At 43.0% G+C, this 25442-nt stretch overlaps 1 protein-coding gene across 2 annotated transcripts in view; it reads left to right on the forward strand.

The window, feature by feature from the left end:
• The window catches only part of MTCL1 (microtubule crosslinking factor 1), a 111014-nt gene that overhangs the window by 43770 nt on the left and 41802 nt on the right, over positions 1-25442 (forward strand). For both annotated transcript variants that reach the window (XM_067290692.1, XM_067290693.1), the window contains exons 4-6: positions 13511-13570; positions 19622-20944; positions 21885-22040. In XM_067290692.1, the coding sequence (XP_067146793.1) occupies positions 13511-13570; positions 19622-20944; positions 21885-22040 (1539 nt within the window). The remainder of the gene's footprint in view (positions 1-13510; positions 13571-19621; positions 20945-21884; positions 22041-25442) is intronic.

Genomic DNA, 25442 nt, shown 5'->3' on the forward strand with positions numbered 1-25442 from the left:
TCAGGGTGGTCAGTAAGAGTTTTTCTGGCATTGAGACTGGTGAGGCGAGGTAGCATGTGGATGCAGATGTGTGTGAGGCAGAGATAGTGCTGTGTGCCTGCCTGTGATGATGCTGATGGGTGCTCAAATAACACGGAAAAGTGCCTATTTGTGCATGTGTGCAGCTGCGTTGGAGACCGAGTGAGCATGTGAGCACCTGGCAGGCTGGAGTTTCCAAGTTTCCCTGAGCTCCTTTTGTTATCTCTTTTAAAAAACTGCAGATGCCTTTGGAGAGTTTGCAGATAAGCAAGTTTTTAAGAGTTCTATATGTTTCAGGCTATTTGTGTAGTCTGCAAACTTTTGCCTGATTTTTGTCCAGCTTATTTTCTCCTTCAGGTCTTTTTCAAAGTAAACACCGTGCATCTCTGAGGGCTCTCCCCTTCCAGCATGTGGGGTCTGACCTCCTCGGCATGCACAGTGGGTAGTACCTTGTCCCAAGCTCACACCCCTAGCCTGTTCAGTGCAGTCCTACCTAAAAAAGAGGCCTGAACACCCATATGTGCGGCTCCTCCCAGCTTCTTCCTTGTTCTCGCTTATCCAAAAGCTGCAGCCAGAGCTTGTGTGCTCCCTGCCAGGAGCCTGACGTGGTAGGGCAGGGATAAAAAGAAATGGGAGGGTTGGAAGTGATGCTTTAGTCAAGACCAGGTACTAATTGCCTGTGTTTTTATGAACTTTCTACTTCCCAGTAACATTTTAGGGCCTCAAAGTTTGCCTGGATCTTAGAAAATAGCTGGCAAAAGGGTCTGGGGACTCCAAATTTGTCAAAGCAAAAAAAAAGTGCATCAAGGTTTCTAAAAACAGAATAGAAATGCATCTGTTCTCAAGATGCTCCCTAAAAACTGTTATCACTTAAAATTTTCATCCCTAATCAGCAGCTGCATTTGAAGATCAGTCCCATAAAGCAGTTTTATTCCCCTTCCTTGTCGTTCATAGGGCAGAGTATGCACCCAGGTGTCCTGGCTCTAGTGAGCCTGCTTTAGGACTGTGAGGAATTTTACAGGAATAAAATCTTGCAAACCCAGTGCGATTGTGTCTGCTCCAACCCGTAACTCTGGCTTCTGAACAGCAAAACACAACTTCTTGCAGCAGCTCTGAAGGGTGTATGTCCTAATACATATACAGTGCTGTCCTGTTTATCGCTTTTCATAGCTGCATATCTGAGCAAAATTTCTGCAAGCCAACTGACTTGTGGTTGCACACCTACATTTTCTGGGTGCCCTACCTGAAATACGTGAAGGAGGTCGTGTTTTCAAAAGGGGATTCCTTTCAAATGTCACAACTTATTAGCCTTTGTGCAGGGCCAAATTATGCAGTTCTTTAATCAGCATTTTTCTCTAGGAATTCTCAAAGTAGCTACTCATGTCCTTACTCTGCTCTAGGCATTCTTGCTGTACCTGAGGGTGAGCAAAGAAAGAGTTTACCTGCAAGGAGCTGTGTTTTCCAGATGGCTTAGGACACACAAAGAAAGAGCAAACAATGACTTAAATTATAATAAGAAATAGTTTTCATAAGTGTTTTAATTAAAAGAATGAAAGGTGTATTAACTTCTCGTTGTTGTAGACACTGTCATCTGAGAAATGCTGATGTAAAAAAAAAAAAATGCAGGTCTGTGAAAGTCCTTTCACAGGGCTGACTCTATTCACTGTCATGCATACATATTATTCAGAGTCATTAATCTTCTGCACCCAAGCTAGGATAAATCCTATTCTGCTGTTAGCTGCCATGTTTCAGGTCAAAAGGTGATCCACCAGTGTGGACAGACACTTTTATTTTAGAATATAGTGGTAAATTTGTTATTGCCAGGAGAGTACCAGCTTTCTCGGGAACGGTTGCCCTGACCAGTGGTAGAGAAAGGCTATTTAGCTAGATAGTTCAGGATTTTTTCCTTTTGTTTTGTTTTGCTAGAGCAGCAGGATCTGCAGGATCCTCAGTGAAACGTAAGAGCGGCGGTGCTGTCTGGCAGTCGGGCAAGCCTGGCAGCTACTCGCCAGCCCGCAGCACTCCTGCAGCCAGGGCTAGGCAGAGCCGGGAGGCCAAGGGAAAGCTAAAAGTTTATCTAGTCCCCTCTCCCCTCACAGCTCTGCACTTGCTGTTTTTTTCAGGCTTCACAAAATAATCCAAGATTTGTATTCTTGCCCCATGATCTGACTTCGTCGTGTCCTTTTACCAGGCATCCCTGCTGCCTGACTTTTAATCACAGCAGAGCAACAGCAGTCATGGATTAGGGACCATTAAATACCTCTGCAGTATGCTGTCCGGTCTCCTAAAAACTTTGGTTTCAGAGAAGAGAACTAGAGCTTGGTACTTCCTGAAGCCCTAATCCAAGATTCACTGAAGTCAACGGAAATGTGAGAAGACCTTTAAAAAAAATCATTAAAGTGGTGTGATTTTGGCATAGAAGTATATTTCATAGCAATACCTGGTATTTAGTCATGTATACATGGTTAAATCCCTGTATTTCATGTGGTGATTTATAGTAAAAGTGCCTCCTTTTTTTTTTTTTTATGTCAATAAGTATAATAAAAAGGAACTTCCCCAGAATATTTTCCCAGCCTACAGTCACCAGCAGATGCATGCCATTGCAACTTTACTCTTCCTGAGCATTTTGCAAAGCTTTCTACACATGAAGAGATTCTTCACTGTAGGCAAATCAGACACAAAACATGTGAGGAAGTTCCTGTTCTGATGTACTTTGGCATGTCAAGTACCCAGAGATTAGGAGGACTTCGGAGTTAATGTCAGAAAATTATATTTCAGAAGCTGAATCTCGTATCATCTTCAGGGACCTCTTCTTTACTATGCAGCAACCGCAACAAGCTGTGCAAATGGGACCAATAAGCTCATTAAGCTCTTACAATTTATGCATTTCAGACTGTGGTTACAACCTTAGGACACCCCAGCCAGCATCAGCTTCCAGAGACTTATGAAGTCTGTAGAGCTATTTACCTGTTTCATATTTCATTCTGCATTTGAGATTGGATGTGCAGCAGCACAATCCAGAGAGCTGTGGTGGGATTTTTCCATTTTACTGTTGAAATGTAAATGGTCTCAGCAAAAGGCACATTTTACAGTAGGTATGTAAAGGTACGAAGGAAAGGGCAAAACTTCATAGCCTTTGAGAGAAAGCCCTCCAAACCCAGTGCTGTCAGTCTCCATTTATTAGCATAAACATAAAAATACTGTGTAAAGCATGACTAAGGTTACAAATTCAATCACTCAAAAGGTTAGGAAACGGCAGAAGAGAAGTTTCCCAAGTGACCTCGGCCTGTGCAGCCACTGTGCCTACAACCAGTGCCCTTGTGCTTGCTGCCCTGCATCAGCGCTGCTCAGCGGCTGTGCCAACCTTCGCAGGGCTGGCGGTTTCTGCAGGGTATGAGATTTCATACATGAGCTCCTGAACGCCAGCCTCGGCTGAGCCCGCAGCTCACTCCACGCGAGGGAACACAAGAATTGGGCGTAATGATAGTATTAAAAAGCTGTGCATCTGTATTGCATTTTAGGCTTCTTGTGTCTGCTTAAGTATTAAAAATACCAATAGGTACAAATACAGCAGGATAAGTTGTCAGAGATGAGAGATTCTCTCCTATTAGGACTACTAAAAGCATAGAGTAAATTCTCAAGAGAAGTGATGAAACTTGGATATTTTGAATTGGACTAAACAGAAGTACTGGAATAGAATACAGTGAGAAGACAAAGCACATGGCCAGGCAAAGCTGTCCCACTCCTTTATTTTTTTATCTTTAATTTATGTAAGAACTTAACATAAGAGGGACGGTCCAGGTCCCTTAGTCTTGTATCCCAATAACCAGCAAGTTGCTTGAGTAAAGACTGTTGCCTTGGGTTATGGATACTGGAGTTTTCTAGATTGGTGAAACTAGTCTTTTTGCTGTTTTAAGAGAACATGAGTATGGCATCTGCTTTCTCTGTTTTATTCTCCTTTGCCCATTGCTGAGGAAAAATAGATAAAATGCCGTGTTTCATAAGCAAAGCTGTATCCAAACAAAGTTCAGCAGTCAGACCCTTAACAGCATGTATTTAAAGAGGGCTGAAAACCAATAAATTTGAAAGAGTAAACTCCTCCTTTGGGCAATTCCCCTGGAAAGCAGCACTCCCCAGATCCAGGGAAGGCTTGGGGCCACAGGCAATGGGATTGTGCTCCCAGGCAATCACGGCCCAAGCCCAGAAGCAGGAATAATGGTGAAGGATAAGCTATAAACCTGCTCATGTCATGGTAGCCTCAGAAAAACGTGTCACGCAGAATTAATTTGCTGTTAGCTTCCACGGCCACTTTCGTAATGCTTTTGTGCACTTTGATTTTTGGTGTTTACAGGAACGTGTTCCTGCTTGGGCTTGTCGTACTTCTTTCCAAGTGCGTCCACATGGAGCTATATATTCATCTTGTACAGTTTGTGTCAGGATTGCTCCTGACACACTTTTATAGACTAGTTTTACTAAGTAAGTGGGGCTTTTGCAGTTATACTGTCTGTTCTAACTAATAATTTCTTACCCTACTGACCATTTTCAGCTGAGACTGGACTCGTAGATAGCCTAATACTTTTCTCCCGTGGCAGTAACCAGGGAAACCTGGTGCTCCTAAACCTGCTGCTCCTGGAGCCACGTGTGCTATCGGTTGCCAGCAGGTTGGTGGGGCAGCCTGCTGGTTGCAGGAGCTGCCTCCGTTTCTTATCACCTGCATTTGCCTTGGCCTGTGCTCCACTGCTTCTTAATTACAAATGCTAACTCTAGCTTGAATTTCTTTCATACAAGTTGATAGCCTTGTTGCTATACCAGAACTAACTTCATCTGTACTTGAACTGTGGCTCCCATGACTTGCTGAATATGTATGTCTTTGGAGTGACACACCACTTATCAGTAAACTGTTATGTGCATTGAATGATGTATGGGAATGTGTGTTACAAGGAGAGATTATATGAGGTTCAAAAATGTCACCATCTACTAGCGTGAATTTCTCATCTTTTTATTCTATTAATATGAAAAATAGAAACCTTTAGTCAGAGGACAGTGCACTTAGGATTGTGAAATAATAGATGGGCAACCAAGGATTACAAAGACTATCTAGGGCACGTTCATTGAGGATCATCTCGGTTGACCTTTAATCTCTTTGCTTCTTTAGAAATTCATTTAGTACTTTATAGAAACAGCAAGTTGTTCTAATCCAGGGGAGATTGAACATGCTTGTGCTTATAGTTGTCTGCTCTTCGAAAAATTTTCTGTCTGCCCCCCAACAGCAAAAACAATCCTGTAGGTGTTAATTCATTAGTGCTGGAAGCACAGACATTCAGCGATTCTGCATATCTTCCTCTGCAAAAGGAGTTCCAAAAATTGGGTTTTTTTAGATTCTTTGAGATTTGCTTTCTACACCTATATCCTAAACACTACAGAGATTTCAGAGCTGTGTTTTCTGCCTCTCCTAGTGCTGTAAGTTGCTGCATTAGCCTTGCATGAGCTTGGGGCTTCACTCAGCTCCTGTCCTCTCCTTTAACAGTGCTGTCCCGATCACGTCTCTCTGCTTCTCTCCATCACTGTGAAACTCCATATTTTGCTTTTCAAGTGCAGCTCTACAACAGGGACCAGCAGCCACGTAGCATTACTTTTCAAACTCGTTCAGGAGCGGAAGATGAAAGGGCTCTAACTCTGTTTGTGAGCAGTTGGAGAACAGGTATCTATCTCTGAGCATATACTGCCTTCTTAGTCTTCTGCTGAAAAAAAGTACATTTATGCCTATAATAGAGTGCCTGTGCTACAAGAAACGCCATGCTGGGTGTGCATTGATCGGTGCTAAGTGCTTTCATATTGTCTTCCTTCGGAAATGTAAACTCATAATCCCCTCTGAGCACTGCCTGTCCTGCAGTCCAATTTCATAAACCCAGCCCTGGCCGGCTGCCCATCAGCAGCTCCAGCTGAAAGGCCTGTGGCACGGCAGCAGGACATTTGGTACAATTCCTTAAAGAAAGATTTAGGATTTAAAGCACTTCTCAGTGAAAATGGAGAGGAGAGGAGAGTATTTCACCTTCTGCTTTTGTGCAGTTTGCATTGCCGGTGCTGAGTGATGCTGGCAACGTTGAGTTGGAGCAACACCGATGATAGAGCAGCTCTATTGGGGGTTGTTTTACAGGACTTGCTTTCACCGGCAGGTGCCTAGTTTGCCTAGAGTGATGCACTATCTGTCCTCACAAGAGAGGAAAAAAAAAAAAAGAGGTTTATAAAAATCTTGCAAGCTGTTTCATCTTCTTCAAGAATTTTGCCCCCATGTTTTGTTTAGAGAGCCGCACGCTGGCATCGCCGGGGCCAGACGCCCACCTTCCCCGGGACTGGTTCTTTCTCAGCTTACTCCTTGCTGCTCCGGCATGCCGATGCTTGCTCTAAAACAACAGGCATCGGACACGTACCGTTACATATGTTTTTGTGGCAGACAAAAAAATAGTGTCACTGTTGGTAAGCAGTTTCAGGGCAGCTCTGTTGCTGCGTGTATATCCTGCCTGGCACGTTTTTCATGAGCTGTCTACTGCAATCTAATACTAATACAGTAATTACAGTGCTCAGGCTGTGTCAGCGCAGCGCACATCTCCGGGATTACACCCCGGCTTGTGAACGGAAGCTCTTCCCAAAAGAGGGGCGAGCAAGGCAGTGCGTGTGCCCCGCGAGAGGGGCGAAGGGCAGGCTCGCGCTCGAGGGCTCCGGCTCAGCTGCTGCGGGGCGATTTGGGTGCAGCCTCCTCGGCTGGCGTATGGCACAGTCGCGGCCGCAGCGCGGCAGGGAGGTGGAGGGGCAGAGGGCCAGCAGCAACTGGCCGGTAGATCCCTCCAGATAGTGCTGCTGGCACTCCTGCCCCAGACTTTCCTAAGGAAGCTGCGCTTCTGATTTCCTCCTCTGGCGCAGGGATGGGACGTGAAGCTGTGCAACAGCCGGGGAGCAGCAAGTGCGTCTGGGATGTGGGGTTTAAAGGACAGGTGCAGCATGGCGAATTCACATTTAATAGCGGCCTATATGGAGGGATGAAAGGCCTGGAAGGGCACATTTCCCCTTGGCACATCAGCATCACATCACTGGTTTAGCAGGAGGGGAGAGAAGCAGTACTACTTCTGGTTTACTTCACCTGTAAAGGAAACAAAAAAAGGGAAGTCTGGTCTCAGAATATTATAATTTTCTTTATATATCATGACATGTATCATGTAATTTGGGCATTTTATGTCTCAATACAATGTCACTTGTGGGGACTTTTTAAAATACATTTTACTAAACTTAAAACATAAATGAAGTATTTGGTCAGAAGCATTGCATAAGACAGCAATACACCAGTTAGTATACTGGTGTACAATACACCAGTTTAGGATCTTGGCTGTCTGTTGCATCATCTCAGTTATTATATTAATAACAATTACTATATCACCATGCTGTAATTGCTTACCAGTTATTACTATAATGGTTATTGAGTAATTATTACATTAATAAAAAGGATTATATTGCTTTTAGGTCCCCTTGTCAGCCTCCACTGACCAAATACGAAGTGAAATGTTCTGTTGTGAGCAAACACTGACCTGGCCCAGCTGTTTCCCATCCACCTCTGATTAGAGCTGCAGCCTCCCCTTTGAGGCTCTTGGAAAGCAGGTGTAACCCTGCTGCTTCCTTCGCTGCAGCGTGTTCCCAGGTCTGTCAGACCCAATTATTTGTAAACACCAGTCTAGCCTCTATGACTGCAGTGTCAGTGCACATGCAAAGGGCACTGGGAAGGAGTGGGAGACAACTGGTGCCATGTGTGAGCAGTAAGAGGCCAAAAAAAGGAAGCTCTTCCAAAGCCCCTATTCATAAGCCTAGCACAATAGAGTAATGAAGTGGCAGGGAAATTTAAGCTGGTGCTGAAAGCTAGTGGGCTTTGCTGCTTTTTTACTCAAGGGATAGCTTTCATCCCAAACTGTAATGCTTATGACATTTCAGACATGGCTTGCTTTGCTAGGTCATGTGAATGATGAATATCACAGTATTTCGAGGTTTCTAGTAAATGAAACACACATGGGAATGAGTGCAGATATAGATCGCTTGCGTCAAAGCCGGCTTTATCAGGGCTTGGTGAGATATCTTTTTCAAGGGCCTACAGCAATTGAAAAGCAATTAGTATTTCATTGTATTTCCTGGTTCCATTAACCATCCCATAGGTACAGATGAGAGTCCACATGCAAAAAATCTGCAGCTGTACTTTCACTGAGAGCCATTGTAATACAGAAGTACCGGATGGTACCAAAACAACATTTCAGTGGGATACCTTGTCTTTAGAGACACCTCAGGCCTTAAAAAGGGACACTCTACCATTAAAAAGAGTGATGTTGCTACAGAAATGGGAAATGCTTCCTTTTCACCAGGTAGGTGGGTGACGGTAGCAGGAAGTAGTTTTCAGAAAGTTGCAGTGTGATAGCCAAAAGCTATGTATCCCTGCCCCCTCCTAAGAAGCACATCTGGTTCACGTTCTTCCAGTGGTGTATTTGTTAAAAGAGCTTATTCATTAGCAGTTTGAGAGTGACAGATCTCTGCACAAAAGGTTTTGTCTTATCGAGCAGGCTGGGCAAGCCGGGGAGGGGGGGCTCTGAAGGGGGATCTTGCACCCCATGAATGCTGGGGTCTGGCAAGTCGAACACTGCAAAAAGCTGAGGAGAAAACTGTCTGAAGTGGCCAGTGGAGCCAAATCTGTGCGGAGGGGGAGTTTACCGGTTAAGGAGCAAGGAGATCCCCTGTTTTTGTCATGCTCTGCCATGACCTTCCCACGCTGTCCTGCACAGTGCCAGAAAAACACTTCCCATGAGGCGCTCCTGAAGAGGGATTAGTGATGCAATTAACGAACACTGTTCGCGGATAAATGCACCTTCTGACCATCTGTTACAAGTGAATCCGGTTTTCTTCTGATTCACTCCGGTGCGAAGCAGACCTACCTTCATTTAAATCACTGGTGTGCCTGGGAGTAAAACTGATATGAAAGGGTCAGTCTGTTGGAAAGATTTTTGAATCAGCCTTGTACTGTGGGGCAGTGACGGTGTTCCTCCGAATGTTTTGTACACTGCTGAACGTGAGGGTGCTTAACAGCCAGCAAGAAGTTAACTTTCACTGTGAAATGCCCATGTGCAACTCTGGAACGGTTTGCTTTAGAGGTAGCAGTAATCTGAAAGCAGCCTGTTTAAGCTACTGGTGTATTTAGAGCAAGCATTTTTGATCACTCTTGCATGTTTTTTTGTTTTTAAAGTAATGTCAGCTCTCTCACAGGCAGTACATTCTAATAAATGCAAACCAAAATTGTGATAATCCATTTCCAAGCCATCAGTCGCAAGTCATCATTGCACATGGAACGTTACTGATACAGCTCATAAGCCATAGTGATGCTTGTGCATAATTCCTTGCACACCACAGTAGCAGAAATTGCCTTCAGAGCCAGATTTTATAAGCCAGCATCTCTGTTCTTAAGTTGCAAACATTGTCACTTCAATGGTTGACTCCTTGATGTAGCAGGTTCAGTTTGATGCATATACGATGTCAAGCCCGCACCTGCCTGCAGATGCCAGGCTGCACCCAAAATGACTCCCTCCTATTAGTAGCAGTGAATAAAAAGACAGGCTGGCAGCTATTAGGAGCTGGTTCTCTCATCTTTTTTCCAAGTCCTTCTCTACTGCCTCCTTTTGGCACCTCTAGTCTCATCCTTGCCTCTTAGTATGAAAACTTGGGACATATCATGTGTTCACATTTATGACTGCTCTTAACTAAGACTTTATTTCAATGTCTTCCTCAACATCTAATTCCAATGTACTGGCTGCTGCTTACTGTTCCCCACCTTGGTAATTTCATTTTCTCTTTCTGCTCTCATTGCTCAGATTGCAAGACTCTTCTCAGGTCTGTTAAAAATGGATTTCACTGAAGGATGCACTTTATCTCTTCTTTTTGCTTGCTGAGCTCCTCGAGAAAGTGAAAATCACTGTGTCTCTTCCTGCTATTAATACTGTGATCACTGCATCCAACAATCTTTTTGAGAATTTAACTGTTACAATACCACACAGTTTATTAACCCCATATATTAGCTCTTCTCTGTAGCTGAGAGATGTGGTCACAGTCAAGCTATAGTGAAACTGTGATGAAAGAAATTTTCCATTGAGTAACCTCTTTCTTAAGAGACTATGTTAACCAAAGGAATAATAAAATCTTGTTTAACCATCTTTGAAAGACTTTTTAGCCAACTCTGATTGGTCTCCTGAGTATAAAAAATAGTATAAAAATGTTCCTTCTAGCTTAAATTCAAATTGGCTTCTGATGGCAATTTCCTACATATCAGAGGGAAATGCTCCTTTATTGTACATTTTAAATGCAATCACTTAGACTGGTAGTGTATTCCGCCTACTTCTTTTTGCAGTGGCACCCTCTGCCCTTAGTGCTGATAAAACATCAGCTGTCGGCTGGTGTTTCATACACAAACGTAACCTGGTCCCGCAGCAGTAAAATGGAGATGTTCCTCTCACATAGAGGAGGTCACGGAGATCATGGGTCATGTAGTCCTTCGTTGTCATGCCTATGTTTCTGGTCCTGCACTGACACTTGGGAGGTTTTGCTCTATAATCCGTTGATATTCGCTCTATAAGACACCCCCAAAGATCTTACATTCTTTCACTTAGGCTGAGGACAGACTCAGCCTAGCAGCTGAATCTCTGCATCGTGGAAATACAGAGCAACCTTCCAGCCGAATGCTGATCAGAAGGTTGTTCTCATGCAAAGCAAACAGAACGATATGAAAATGCTTAAAGCGAGGCCCTATCTTTGCATTTTGTTAAGAACTTGTTAGTCTGTATCTGTGAAATCCTTTTTTTTCAGTGAGAAGTGGCGCATACAACTTCCAAAGCCAGATCCCTACCTTTTAGTTTTCTCATCACCTGATCTATTTCTGTTACCTGAACTTTATCTCGTATTATTTGTTATGACTGAGCAAAGGCTTTATTACTTTCTGCTGCATGCCATAGCCCACATGTTTTATCACCTAGTTTCTTAAGTTATATGTTTCTAAGTGTAATGTTTTGCCTGCCTAAGGTGTGCTAGGATTTGACACAAGGTTTTGCATTTCTGGCACGATTGGTAGTTTGTTACAGCAGTGCTTTGAGGCCCCCACAGAAACTGGTAAACTCAGCCCTGACTCTGAGAGCTTGCAAATTAAATGCAGTAACTAGACAATATCTCTTGCTCGACCTCTTGCTCGAGTTACTCTTGCTTGAAGTCACACAGTAAAGTAGTGAGTATCAGGGCCAGGACAATGCCCCGTAGCTCCTGAATTGCAGCGACCCGTCCTGCCCACCGGGACATGATGCCGCTCTGACTGGTGACTGCTTTCAGTCACACATCTGTCTCCAGAATAATGCTATGCTGAGGAAAAAAAAGAGAAAACACAGTAACGTTGTTTATCCTGGCTAAGCTTGTGTAACAGGTTTTCAGATGATGTTTTCAGTGTTTAAAATCTTTTTCATTAAACTGTTTCAGTACCCAGAAAAAAAACATTTGCCTTACCAAGAAAAAACATTTCTCTTACTCAGCTTCATTAGTTATAGGAAATCACTGGATTAAAGTAGGGAGCAGATTAACAAAAATAAACTGTAGAACGTCTTGCGCATATGGTGCTGGGTATGAATGGCTTTTAACTATTTAACTGTGTGTAACAAAGAGCAGAAGGAGAGATTCATCTTAGCATGCCATAATTATAATTTGTGGTAGCTCCGTAGCTGAGTTAAGCCTACCTTAATAGTCAGAAAAAGCCACAAAGCCATGGAGAGCTTTCGTTGGCTGGTTACGCCTCGAGTGTCCCCCGGAGTTCTCGTCCTGTTTTTGGACAGCTGACGGCTGGGCACAAGAGGGGACGTAGCTAATGAGCAGGATGCCTCTCCCTCCTTGCAGGAGCTCATATTTTGCAGGCCCGTTACTGTACCAGCTTCTTCGAACTGGGCTCAGGAGGACAAGATTACGTTCTCAGTTACACAGTTGTAAATGCCAAATAAGTCCCATAAGCACATTGGGCATCACGAGGTTAACACTGGTTACTGAGAGCAGGATTTAGCCCGACGGATGCTGCAGCTGGCCCCGGACTGGGTGTGCTGCTCCATCACACAGGGAATTGTCCCTTGTGCAACAAATGTAAATAGAGGTTGCCATAATGTAATCTCGCAGTAAATGGAAGAAGCCACAGTGTCAGGCTGATCGTTAGGGAGTATCATCCTTCGGGCTTTGCCTGCCTTTATGGACTGAAAAATTAATATTTCCACTGGAGTTTGCTGAAGTCTGCTGTGTTGCTTGTTGAAGTGGTAAACACGTGAAATATCTTCTCTGTGCAAACATGTTGCAAGTCACTGCAGGCCATGGTAGGTAGTGGTGGAATAAATCTCTGTGAAAGGGATCTGGAATTGGCAGAAAGGAAGAAACTGCAAGCTGAAATAGAGCCCAATATTTGCTTCTCCTGTGTATAGGGAGCAGGCTCCAGGAGAGCTGAAACTTTGGGGCATAACCAAAGCAATACAGCCCACTTTTAATTGAAATTACTCGGTAGTTTCTAGCTTCCCACTTCTTTGCCTGATATCTATTGTTCCCGTATGGTACTTGCATACTTTAACCTGCAAAGGTCAGATTTATGCCTCATCTAAACTGATCCAACTCACACTGGTTTGAACTTGGTCCTCAAACACAAGGTTGAGAGAGTTAATGCAAAAACTGGTAACATTATGGCTGTGATTCACCTCCCACTTGTAAGGAAAACTATCCTCTTCCATTTGAGTGCTGAGAGGTTTCTGAAAACCAAACAGTGGTGATGACATCATTTCTGTCTTAAACTTAAACTTGTGTCTTAAAAAACTTTTTATAAAGTGATATAAAGATTTGCAAAGCCAATCTCATCTAATTTGCAAAATAAATTCAGAAATAAATGGAGAATGTTTTTTCACTTGGTCTTTATCTGGGCTCCTCAGTGTGTTTGCTAGCAAGGATTAACCTATAATGTTATGCCACATGGCTTAAACATCTTTGACCTTCCCTTTTTCTACGTTGCTTTTCTCTGATGTTTCCCAAATGTTTTTCACATCCACTGTGAATAACATTCTTGGACTTCTGCCCTGGATTCATCAAGCATAAGTCGTTGCCCTGTTCAAAAAGAAAGTTTTCCCCAAAATTGCAATGGGCCAGAGGAGAATAAAAGAGGGATTTTGCCTCTGTGAACTTTTAACTAATTTCAGTTCTTTTTTACGGGGGAAATTTTGTGCACTGAAAATTTCACAGAAAAGGCCCTGATCATCTCTTCTTTTTTAGTGATTAATACAGAAAATTAAATCGCCAGCTGCACAGGAGAATATCATCCCTTTCTCCTCAGTCAATATCAGTTTTATAATGGTGATCTCAAACTTGCAGACTTTTTATTTAGCTTATCAATAACGCAGCTTTGCTTCTATTTTAGAGTTCCCTGAAGAGAAGAGGTAGCAGAGAAATGCACAAAGAAAAAAAGGCATTTACCCAGGTACGATTTTCAAGAATATGCAATTATGAGCAAAATCACATGATAAAACTCAAAATTTCTTTTTATGGATGTTTATAGGACCATCAGACACATTAACTAGAGTGCAATTAGGCCTTACTCTACCAAGACCTTCCAGAGATGATGTAGAAGCAATTTAGGACACAGATTTGATCTCTAAACCGTGCTGCCTCTCAGGTTCGTTGTACTTGTATCAGTAGATTCAGGCTGCAGGTTTTCTACAAGCAGAGAAAATCACCTTGTCTCGCAGAGTAATTGGATCATAGCTTAGGGACCAACTAAATTTATATGTGGTGCCAAAGATTTTGTGCTAATGAACATCTTGGCAGCAAATGCAGTTCCCCCACAGCAACAGCGCCTGGTGGCTTCTGGTGCCACAGCTCAGGGTTTTCTCCTTCATGTGCAGTGAACAGCATGTGAACATCAAATACCTGCTTCCTCTAGCGCAGGTAGAGTCTGAGCTATCCACTTTGTCTCCCTTTGGACACTGATTTTACTGAAATCCTGTAGGCTGGCTCATCGCAGAAAAGTGGTCTGCCCAGTTTCCTCTGCTTTTTGTGCTGATGGTAGGGGCTGAAGCCTTTTCCAGCATCCATACCATTACTGTTTATAGACAGAGAGCTGGGGATAGGGTTTCACCTCGTGGTGAAGGGAGCCAAGAGCAACATCATATCTTCATTAAAACAAGGTTGCACCTCCTGTCCTCCTGCCTCAGCAGACTCAGCGTACGCAGCCAAGACTTACAGGTCTTAAAATCAGTTGATTTGTAATTATAACCGTAATAAGTCATTAGAGCATGCTGCACTTGGTCTGATCCCCGTGTGCAGCTGAAAAGGTGTGTGGGCAGGCGGGAGCCTGGCCGCAGTGGCGCCTGTGAGCTGCGTCCTGTTTACCTGGGGTGCAGGCAGACGTAGCGGCCCCGCAGAGCAGACACGTGTGCAACATCATCAGCCTTTAAAATGGGGCACTGTGCTTTTCTCGTGCATTGCCTGTTACAGAGACTTATTTAAATCATCAGTTAGGTCAGAGACTTTGTTCTTCTATGAGTCTTGAAGATACATACATGAACTATATATACATGTACACATGCAAATTATAAATGAACATACATGAAGGCAGGGTGTGTGCACTGGGGTCTGTGGGCAACGCTGTCTTCCCTTTTCGCCGTTCTTGGAAATACAAACAAGTACAGAGAGGATGGAGTCCTTGTGCTTGCGTTCTCCTGCCAAATCCAGACATTAAAAGCAGCCATAGTTTGCCTTGGGAAGCCTTAAAAACAACTTAAGAAAATTAACTGAGTAGCCCTGGGTCAGCTCAGCACCATGCACAACAGAAGAACAGGATCCCACAAGCCACCCAGGGAAAAAAAAAGTTTATGCTGTAACTCAGGTGAGCACAGGATTTGTGTTTGTAAATGAAAACCATTGCAGCAGCACTGCGCAAGGTGGCTCTTGAATTTTCTTCAAAAATTCCTTAGGATAGGAAAGATTGAGAAACGATGTTATAAATCGACATGTCCTAGCTGACCTATAGGCACCTATAGGCATAGGTGCTGGCCATGTCCCAGCTATGGGACATTACCCAGCACTGTCCCCACAGCAGAGTGTTGGTTCAGAGCAAGGAGCTGGTTGGGACCAGGACGCCCTGTAGCAGGTGCCTGACGTGGTCAACCCGCTGCCAGGCCCTGGGCCACAAATTGGTGAGGACAGGCATAGCCAGGGAGGTTCAAAATGCTGCACGTTGGGACAGCCAACTTGGTGTGATTTAAATAACTCAACTGAGATACCTAAAGCTGGATGCTAAATACCTTTGAAAACAAGAGCTTGGCTTATTCAAGCCCACAGGGTGAACCCTTTCCTCTTTTTTTCTATCCCCGTGCATGTTTTGTGAGTGAAAAGTAGCCACTAATTTAGATTCTAACGGTAAATCTGTGCCATCTGCGTACTTCCAAATATTCCAAGACTATGGAAGACTGGTGTTTTTATTTACTGGGAGCTTGTCATGAAGATTAGCTGGAACACCACACCCATTGCAGGGTACCTTGAGTAAATACCTGTAAAATTGATTGTCTTGAAAGTAATGTAAAAACAGAATTCTTAGTAGTGCCTATCCGCCTCTAGTATTATTGAAGAAAAAAGTTTTTATTCAGCAGAGTTGCAAAGTGGAACTTCTTGGAAAATGCCAGGCACCAGGCAAAACACAAAGAAAAGTGGTTCTCCAGCGCAAGGTAGGAGTACTGGCATCAGCCAGATGCTTGGGTGCTGGTCGTACTGCCCTGCCACCAGACTTGCAACCCCAAAACGCTTACCCATCTTCTGCCTGACAGTACCCTCGAGCAGGTGGTGGTAGAGGAGATGGTGTTGGTCTCTATCTATCTTTGTGTCTTCTTGCCAGAAAAGAAATATCATCCTTGGGAATTTTTGATCAGCTCCTCATTCTCATCATGTCATTTACATTGCATAATGAATTTGAGTGGCCCTTTCATTTCTTTATCTCCACATTCTACATTTGCCTAAATTATACTGTAGGCTCTTTAGGGAGAGCTCTTTTTTTCTTTCTGCCTTTTTTCCCTTAACATCCCTCTGAAGTGCTATACAGAGCTGTGGTGCTATGGCATGCAAATATTCACTCTCGGTAATCGTTAACTCCCATTTAACCTTCATGATCTCTTAAAGTCAGTGACTAGCACCATTAATGATAGAACATTTTTGCACTGTCATTAGTTTTTCCCTTTCTATATAGTCTGCCGTACATACACCTTTCAGGAAAGTGTCCCTATACTGGATGTGCAATGCAGTCAGGCTGTGCCAGAGCTCAGCCCCTGAGATCCCAGCCTCTTCTTCCTCCAGAATGATGCACAGACTGTATCATCCATCTTTTTTTTCTCCCTTTACATTTGTGGTTTAACTAATAATGAATTATTTTTAATTTCTGTGATTTCCCTTTCCTTAGTTTGCCTTATATTTTAAAGCCTCTGCTGTCTACGTAGGTATCTCACCCTCTTGCTGTTTCTACTTGATTTCAACTGATCAAGAAAACGCTGATATTTCTTGTACACAAAGTTTCAGAGGGACATATGCATGAAGGTTGGAGTCCTACTCTTCTGGCATGCTTAGATGTTGCTGATAAATGTCTCTTGGCCGTTCTGTTCCTTTGGAAAACCTGTCAAGGGAATGGGCTTTTCAGTAGTCGTGGTTCCTGGACAGAGAAGCAGGGAAGATCTCGAGCTTTCTCACCTTTCCAAACAGGATCCATATTTAGCAGGCGAGATTAACATCCGTCATCTCTATGAGGCTTGTGTTTGTTTTATGAAAAAAAAAGTGCTTGTTTCAGCTCTTGCGAAAAAAAAACAACTTACAAATGTGATACTTTTTTTTTTTCACAAAAACTAGCAATAAAGTGGTGTCATTATAAGAACAGTTAACTGCGCTGTTCTCCTGCTATAATAACACCCTGACTCCACAGAAGCATTGAGTTTGTATTGTGCAGCAAAGCCGGACAAAAACATTAGGGGCCTGATCCACTGAAGCGCTGCAGTTTTCTTCGAAAGCTGCCCCATGCGTGTTGCCTTGTCTTGAGTGTGACCTAGTGACTGTTGTCCCTGTAGCATGAAATCCAGCCGGCGTCAGGCCGGGAGCCCCCCTGAGCTCTGGGGAGAAGCAGATCCCTGATGCTCACACCCCGGGAGGAGGCGTGCCAGCAGGCTGTCCCTTGCAACCTGTGTGTGAATGCAACTGTCTGCAAAAGTTGAGGTGCAAAAAATTAGCTAGTGCCCCGGCTTGCCAGGCTCTCGCAGCCAAGGGCAGACAACAGACACGATGAAGAATACTGGATTACAAAGGCAGAATAAGGAAAATGTAAGATGCGATTTTTTTCTGGGCTATTAACAGATAAATAGAGAAACCAAAGTTAATTCTCCCACCTGCAAGTTCTGATTTTCAGCACTGATCTAGATTTAACTTTCCCGGTAATCTCTGTACTGCCTTAAGAGTGAAACCTACAACAGTGGGGATAAACTGAGTCTTGACGATAGAAAAAACAGAGGTAATGTATTGTGCAGCCCTGACCAAAGATGATGTTTTAATCTTACAGCCTTAGCCAGCCAGAGCAACTAAAATTCAGAGTGACTTCAGTGGGAGCTGCATTGAGTTTTGCCAGGTTTTAATCAGCTACTTAATTTGCAATTTATAGTTAATAAAGAGAAAAGCAACTTGCAAATGTTTTTGCCTTCACAGTGTGAAAAGGAGGTGTGCGTATGTGAGAAAGAGATAGGGAAAAAAAAGCCCATCTTATCAGTACTCTGATTGTAATGGGTTATATGTATCTGGATTGTATTTACAAACCTTACATTAATGTTGCCAGAAACATGAAGACCAGGGTTTTAGTTACTCAACTGATTGCAGTTGTGTTTGACTCGGGTACTCCTGGTTACCACTGAGATGACTGACAACCGCATATTAGCAGATATTTTGGTTATTGTTTACCTGTTTCATGTTATTTACATATACAGATAACTTTTTGACTATTTAGTATTTTAAAGCCACAACCTGCTCCCAGCAAAAGCAGTAGCAAAGCTGACTGAGTTCAGAAATGTACAACCAATTAATTCTCTGTCTGTTTAGGTATTATCAGCCAGAATTAAGACATAATTGGTATATATTTAAATAGGGTAGGGGGAGATTAATCTAGATAACATAAAAGACACCATTAGCAATGTGCAAGAATGTGTACTTTAGAAATTAAATCATTTCCTCAGGCTGCTGAGCCTTAATTAGTTTTGTAAATCTTTTTTTTTAATAGCCTGATCTGGGTGAATAATTAAAATCAGTCATGTTTTCTCCTGATTTGGTTGCTGTTACTAGGAACTGTAACAAAATGGTGCTTGTGGAAGATAATAGTGCTACAGAGACTGAAGTGAAGTTTCCAAAGATAATTGCACGTATGTCCACATGGCCTCACAACAATGATGAAATCTGCTGTCTCAAGAGATCGTCTTTCAAAGACTGCCTTCCATTATGCCGCTAATGCTGATAAATGTGTCTCTTATGAGGCCAAGTGCCTGTATCTCCATGACAATTCATGAAAGTGATTCATGCAAAGAAATTGTTCATCAGTTTAGAATTTACTTAACCTTGTCTCTTATGTCAGCACAGTGCACACTGGAGTTTTTGCTTCTGTGAGATGCAGTATGTTAGAGTTCCCAACACCAAAAAAAAAAAAAAAATCAAACTCTTGCAGTTAATAGGCTGGTGCTTACTGAAAAATGCAGGTTTTCACATGGAATGGGTTTGGATGTAACCATGGCTTAATGAATTTGTTTTCAGTAATTTCCCTTCTAAACAGTTATCCATACCAGAAAGAGAGATCACACTCTCTTCCATCGTAATGATAATAGCACCAGTAACAACAGCAGTGTTTCCTATTCCAATAGAAAGCGAGTTAGGCACTTGAGCTATTTCACAGTGTTGTGAAGATCCTGTAATTAAAGTATGTAGCACGTGCTGCTTCACTTTGCAAAGCAACCATGCAGCTTAGCACACTTTGTTGTGCTTATTAGCTAAGGAAGCCCAACATTTGGGATTATGACGAGCAACCTCATTTGAGTAGTTAGTCTCTGTTTCATGATGCTAAAAGTGATCAGAAGTATCATTAAAGTAAAGGAAAAAGAAAATGCAAACAAATCTTGGCACCCTTTCATTTGAGTAATGTGTATTTTCCACAAAATTTGTTTAGTATTTGGGAAGAACCAAATTTTAAGCGCCCTTGTGCTGGCACTCTTGCATCAGTGAGCACTTGTACTGGCACACTGATTTTTTTCTCTTTAACTCTGACCAAGCTGCTTTGCCAATTCAAGCAGGACCAAGCCAACGGTGTGACTTGCACAGCTCTGTCTCTGTATTGTCTGCATAACACCAGATACAGTTCAGAGGGTGGGGAAGCAAAGATTTGGGAATGGTAACAGCTTATCATGCTTTTATTATAATATAACTGTTTGGGTTTTTTTTTTTGGGGGGGGGGGATTATTCTTGGCAGGAGGACAGTGCTGACTTGAAGTGTCAGCTGCAATTTGCCAAAGAGGAAGCAGCGCTGATGCGTAAGAAGATGGCCAAACTGGGGAGGGAAAAGGATGAACTGGAACAGGAGCTCCAGAAATATAAGTCCATCTATGGAGATGTGGACAGTCCGCTCCCAACCGGGGAGGCTGGGGGCCCACCTAGCACCAGGGAGGCTGAGCTGAAGCTTCGCTTGAAGCTGGTGGAAGAGGAAGCCAACATACTGGGCAGAAAAATAGTGGAACTGGAGGTGGAGAACAGGGGGATTAAAGCTGAGATGGAGGACATGAGGTGCCAGTATGAGAAGGAGTGTCTTAGCCGGGACCACATTTCAAGCATTCCTACCTCGCCGTACGGCGACTCTGTGGAGTCGGCCACAGAGTTGCGCCGTCACTTGCAGTTTGTGGAAGAGGAGGCAGAACTGTTGAGGCGGTCAATCTCTGAGATTGAGGATCATAACAAACAGCTAACAAACGAGCTGAGCAAATTCAAGTTTGAGCCTGGTCAGGAGCCCGGCTGGCTGGATGACACAGCTTCGAAGTGCGGCGGGCCTCTGCAAGAGGAGCTGAAATCAGCCAGATTGCAAATCAACGAGCTGAGCGGGAAGGTGATGAAACTCCAGTATGAGAACAGAGTCCTGATGTCCAACGTGCAGCGTTACGACCTTGCCTCTCACCTGGGCCTACGCACTTCCAGCCCCAGAGACAGCGACGCCGACAGTGACGCCGGGAAGAAAGAAAGCGACAGCGAAGAGGGTCGCCTGCCTCAGCCGAAGAGAGAGGGACCGATCGGGGGCGAAAGCGACTCAGAAGAAGTTTACGAGAAGACGTCGGGTTTTGGGAGCGGGAAGCCATCCGAGGTCAGTGACCTGTGCTCCACCGAGCTCTTGAGAGTGAAAGAGGACACGGAGTCTTTAATTAACATCAAACGCGAGGCAGAGCAGCTTGAAAGGACGGTGGACCGCCTTATCACTGATATGGACAGTCTGATTTATGACGCAAAGATGCGTATAACCAGCAGCCTGTCCACAGAGCAGGATTTCAAAAGCGATGAGGAAAGAGAAGATAAACATGAACCAGAGCTCCTGGACACCATCAACTCCAGGATGAAAGCTTTCCGCAAGGAGCTGCAGACCTTCTTGGAGAAGGTTGATCACATTGGGGAGGGCCTTAAGGAGCAGATGGAGGACCTCTCCCCTCTTCCCCATCTCACAGAGTCTTCCAGTTTTCTATCCACGATGACGTCCATGTCTCGAGACTCTCCCATTGGTAACCTGGGAAAGGAGTTAATCACAGACTTCCAGGTAAGTTGACCCCTCGTTCGCCTTCTTTCTGTTTATTGTTTCTCTTTCTTGCTGGCATTGCTACCCTAGAGCTAATTTTCCTTACAGCTGCTTTGTTATGATTTCAGATCTGCGGTGTATTAAAGTGTGTAATGTTAAACAAGCACTTTATAGGTTTTTCTTTTGTTTTGTTTGCACAACTCCTTTAATTCAGAGGCGGTTCCTCATGGCAAAAAGGCTAATCCACTGGTGCAGTAGAGATCTCTGTTCTTTTTGTTTCTAACAGCAGCGTTTCCCCATGAAAGAAGAGATTAATTAAAAAAAAATTTATAGTGAAAGTAATTTAGCAGCCTTGCTGAGAAATGTGTAGAGGTCTTTATTATGCTCTCTTACAAGGGTCAGGCGTGTTCTCAAAAGCCTTGCCAAAAGAACCCAACCAAAACAGTTTTCTAAGTGGTATGTTTTGAAAAGCCTACTTACAGCTCACTCCCATAACCGAGCAGCGAGTGAGAAGCGCTGTAGCCAGCGAAGGACTGCCTTTCCTAAAGTATTGCCCATGGGCGCATGCCTAAGCTGCCACATCTGCCACACTGGATATGGCTTTCTGCACAGCACAAGTAAGGAAGGAAGAGCCTTGTATCCCGTATCCTTCATGACTTGTATGCTTGCTGTTGGTTTGACTCATGCATCCTCATTGCATGCGCCTCATAACCAGTGTTTGCATTCTTTTTTCCTCTCTTTCTCTTTTTTGCTTTTCAGATGTTTCAGCCCATCATTTTGCTCATCCTCATTTTGGTTTTGTTCTCTTCACTTTCTTATGCCACTGTGTTTAAGTTGTTTTTTCTGTTCACGCTTTTCTTTGTCTTGTAGTTTTTCAGTCGTCTACCTTACCCATTTTTGTTTTCTTTATTCCCTCCTGTCCTTTTGTTTTTTTGTTGTAAACCACCCATGCACCTAACAGTCCAAACTGAGGGATCAGATGGAGTGGCAGCTCAAACAAGATCGTGGAGAGGAGCAAGAGATTCACCACCAGCGAGCCACCACCGACCCACACCGCAAAGCTGATGGAGACATTAAACTCTACAGGCCAGGAGACAAGGGCTGTTTCAGTCTAGAGGTCAGCAAAGCAGCCCATCTTACTCACTGCCTCCTGCTGCCGTAGCCAGGATGTGAGCAATAGAAGCCAGGGGTTGGGGGAGTAAATTGGACAAAACACAGCACCCGTGCTGTGAAATTTTTGGTGACCTCCTTCCCCCCTGCACATTCATAGGAGCAAATGCGGTCCTGATTTTGGACACGTCACCCTGCTCCCAGTAGCCTTGCTTAGTGGAAAAATGTGGCTCAGGGACCACATACAATTGAATATAACAACAAAAAAATTTCTGAAAGAGGTTTTATTCCCTGCTGTAATGTGTGTGACTCCAGGTTTCACCTTGTCAGATTTTTTTAAGTCTGGAAGGTCTACAGATAGAGACCTCTCTGCATTTTGCCTAGCAGTAGTCTGCACAGGAGAGGGTTTGATGCTGGCGTGCATGGTAATTCTCATCAGGAAACACAGCACCCTGCAGCTTCCAAAAAATACCCATTTAAAGCAGAACCTTCCATTGCTATGGCTGTTGAATACTTTTCCATTTGTCAAAAACATTGGTCAGTTTTTATTTGAATCTTCATCCATCCTGAGGCCATATCAGCCTCTGTAAACATCTTTCCAGCTGGTTTCTCAGGAAGATAAATTGTCCAGACACTACAACGGGTCTTGAAGAAAACAATTTCTAGTCTCTATCCTGCGAAGGCGAACTTAGTGCATTTAAAATCTTTTCTGCTGGCCACTGGCAAGCGAAATCCACCTTGAAACTGTGGTGGTTAGAGTGGCTTCTACTGGGGGCCAAGTTTAAATATGTTTTTGGTTCTAAAGGTGCACACAGAGGCCTTAGTATATCTGAAACCACTAATATGGTCTGGAAAAAGAAGAATGCTGGCTGAAGCAGCTGTATTTGTGATTAAGCAATAATAAGCATTAGAAAGCAGGAGTAGGAAGAGAAACCTTCAGGGTGGCTAGTAGCCAAACGGCTAAATTCTGTATTGAATGTCGGAGGGAGAGTGGCCCTTCATCTTAACACAGGTAATTGCCTGCTAATTTTGTTTAGTCTGTTTTAAACATCCTGACAGTACAGAGTTTTGGTAGTGTTAGAATAATTAATGTGTTCAGCAGCTTCTCTTCCACTTTCTCACTTTTAGCAGTGCTAATAAACTTCAGAAAGGTTATCTGATAAATCCAGGGCACAGTAAGTCTCTCACTGAAAGATAAAGTCTTTCTTCCTCATATTAAAAACAGGAAGATGAGGTCGAGAAATCTTATAGTTCAGCATGGATCTTTTTGCAATTGGATTGATCAATAATTACTGTAGATTAGGTCAGAAAATGACTAAAGCAGATGTTTACAATGTTTTTGTTTAAATACTGTCACCTTATTAACTCCCTCTTACCTTAGATCAGCCTCATTGTCGTATTAAGTCTTGTATTTATGAGCCCTCTGTTTATTAAGACAGGGGATTTGGGTAACTTTGGCACAACCTGTTTCTTTCCTCTTCCAAGATGGGATGATTTGTAAACTGTGTACAGTGAATTGGGTTTGAACAGGAGCTGGCCAGCTTTCACACCATAGCCTGAGAATGAACAAGCCAGTAATTATAACCAAAGGTAGACAATATCCAGATGAGGTCCAGATGTGCTCAAAAAGTGAGCATGAATGGGGCTCATGGCCCAAATGGAGAATATGTTTAAGATCTTTGTTTCAATCAGATTTACACAAGCAACAGAGTATATTGCATTGCTTTACACTGAAACATTTCGATGGATGGGCAACCATTTAATAATGGTACAATTAAGCCCAAGTGAGGCAGAATATTCTTCCAAATAATTTTTTGTTATCTGTCTCATTCTTTTCTTTTTTAATTTGAAACATTGCGCTACCAAAAACAGCCATTTTTTGTGCCAGATGAATGAGCAGAAAAATATATTTTTCAAATTCCAGAGGGTTCTTTTTATTACCACAGAAATTTCAGATGAAAACTTGAGTCATTCCATTTCCACAGCAGAGATGGCTGCAAGGAAGCTGTTATCTGCTTTAACTTAGGAAGTGAAAATATTCACACTGTCCAGTATTGATGGATGTTCTTTTTACTGTGTATGGACTTTCAGCGTGAGAAGAACACATTCCATTTCAGTTAAGCAAATGATTTCTTTATAAGCAAGCAAACCCATTTTTCTAAGTCCATTTTCTTCCAAGCTGAATTTTAAATGAAAAGTTTCCCAAGCAATGCTGAGCAGTTTCCATTCGGCCATTTTCCCCCCTGTTTTTAAAATGAGCATCGTGGGAGCCTAATTGTTTGATTAAATACAATAAATGCAGACTGACTTGTGCTTGAAACTACCCTGTAGCCTAACTGTAAACATCTGCGTTTGTCTGGTCTTTGCACTGCAGTTGTTAGTGCAACAGTATTATTAGAATGCATTTGCATGTTAAAGAGGTGGGTCAGAGTCACAGTCCAAGGGAAATTATATCTTGAGATTGCCCTAAGAGCAGGGCTTTGTTTTCTTGCTGAAACAAGCCATTGAACTGCTGTTGCAGGAGGTTGGAGCCCATTGGAGTGGCTATTCAATACATTATTCATGATTTTAGCAGAGCTAGGTTAAGGAAGGAGGGAGAAATCATTCTTTACCATCCAAAGAAAAAGTGAGTGAGCAAGCAAGAATTGCCATAACTAAAAGACATGGAGGTACTAAAAAAGGTATCACAATGTTTTATGGAGCAAATGCCTGGCACAGAGCAGAGGATTACTATGGCAACAAGTGGAAACCAGTGGAAAATTGGTGAATAATTTTTCATCTGGTGAATTTTAACCTTTCTACCAATGGAATATCCGTAAACAAAAAGCAGCTTCCTTAAAGCAGGCTGCAATTTCCTCCTGTTTATTGAGGGACAGTAGCCATTCTGGAGACGAAAAATTTTACTCTTTCAGATGATCAAACACTGTTTGTTGCAGTATTTGATACCAGATGTTCTAAAATCTAACTGTATTGCTTAGTTCTGGTTGTTCAGTCGCAGGGTATTGCTTCTGTCCTTGCCTGAATAAGCATATATCACCCAAGACACATATATTCATCCTTGCATTTCAAATTTGGATAATGTGATTATTTTCACACACAGCTTTTAAACATTTGTGCATTTATTTTTGTGTACAGAAATGCCACAAAATCTCCATCACTCCCATGTTGTGGAGAGTGAACACATAGGAATCGCTGAAGTGAATTAACTTAAAAGGAACAAGTTGTCACCAGAGAATTAAAATAAAAGCGGATAGGTTAGGGAAGGTGAGAGCATGTCTTAAAAAGAAGGTTTCCCATAAGATCTAGTAATAAGTAGGCAGCTGGAGCTCACACTGAAGAGTAATTTCTTGTAGACCATTCTATAAGCTGTCTATCCATTTTTCATACTTGTTATGCCCATAACAAATGT

The sequence above is a fragment of the Apteryx mantelli genome, chromosome 2 (genome assembly GCF_036417845.1).
Source record: "Apteryx mantelli isolate bAptMan1 chromosome 2, bAptMan1.hap1, whole genome shotgun sequence".
NCBI classification, from domain to species: Eukaryota; Metazoa; Chordata; class Aves; order Apterygiformes; family Apterygidae; genus Apteryx; species Apteryx mantelli.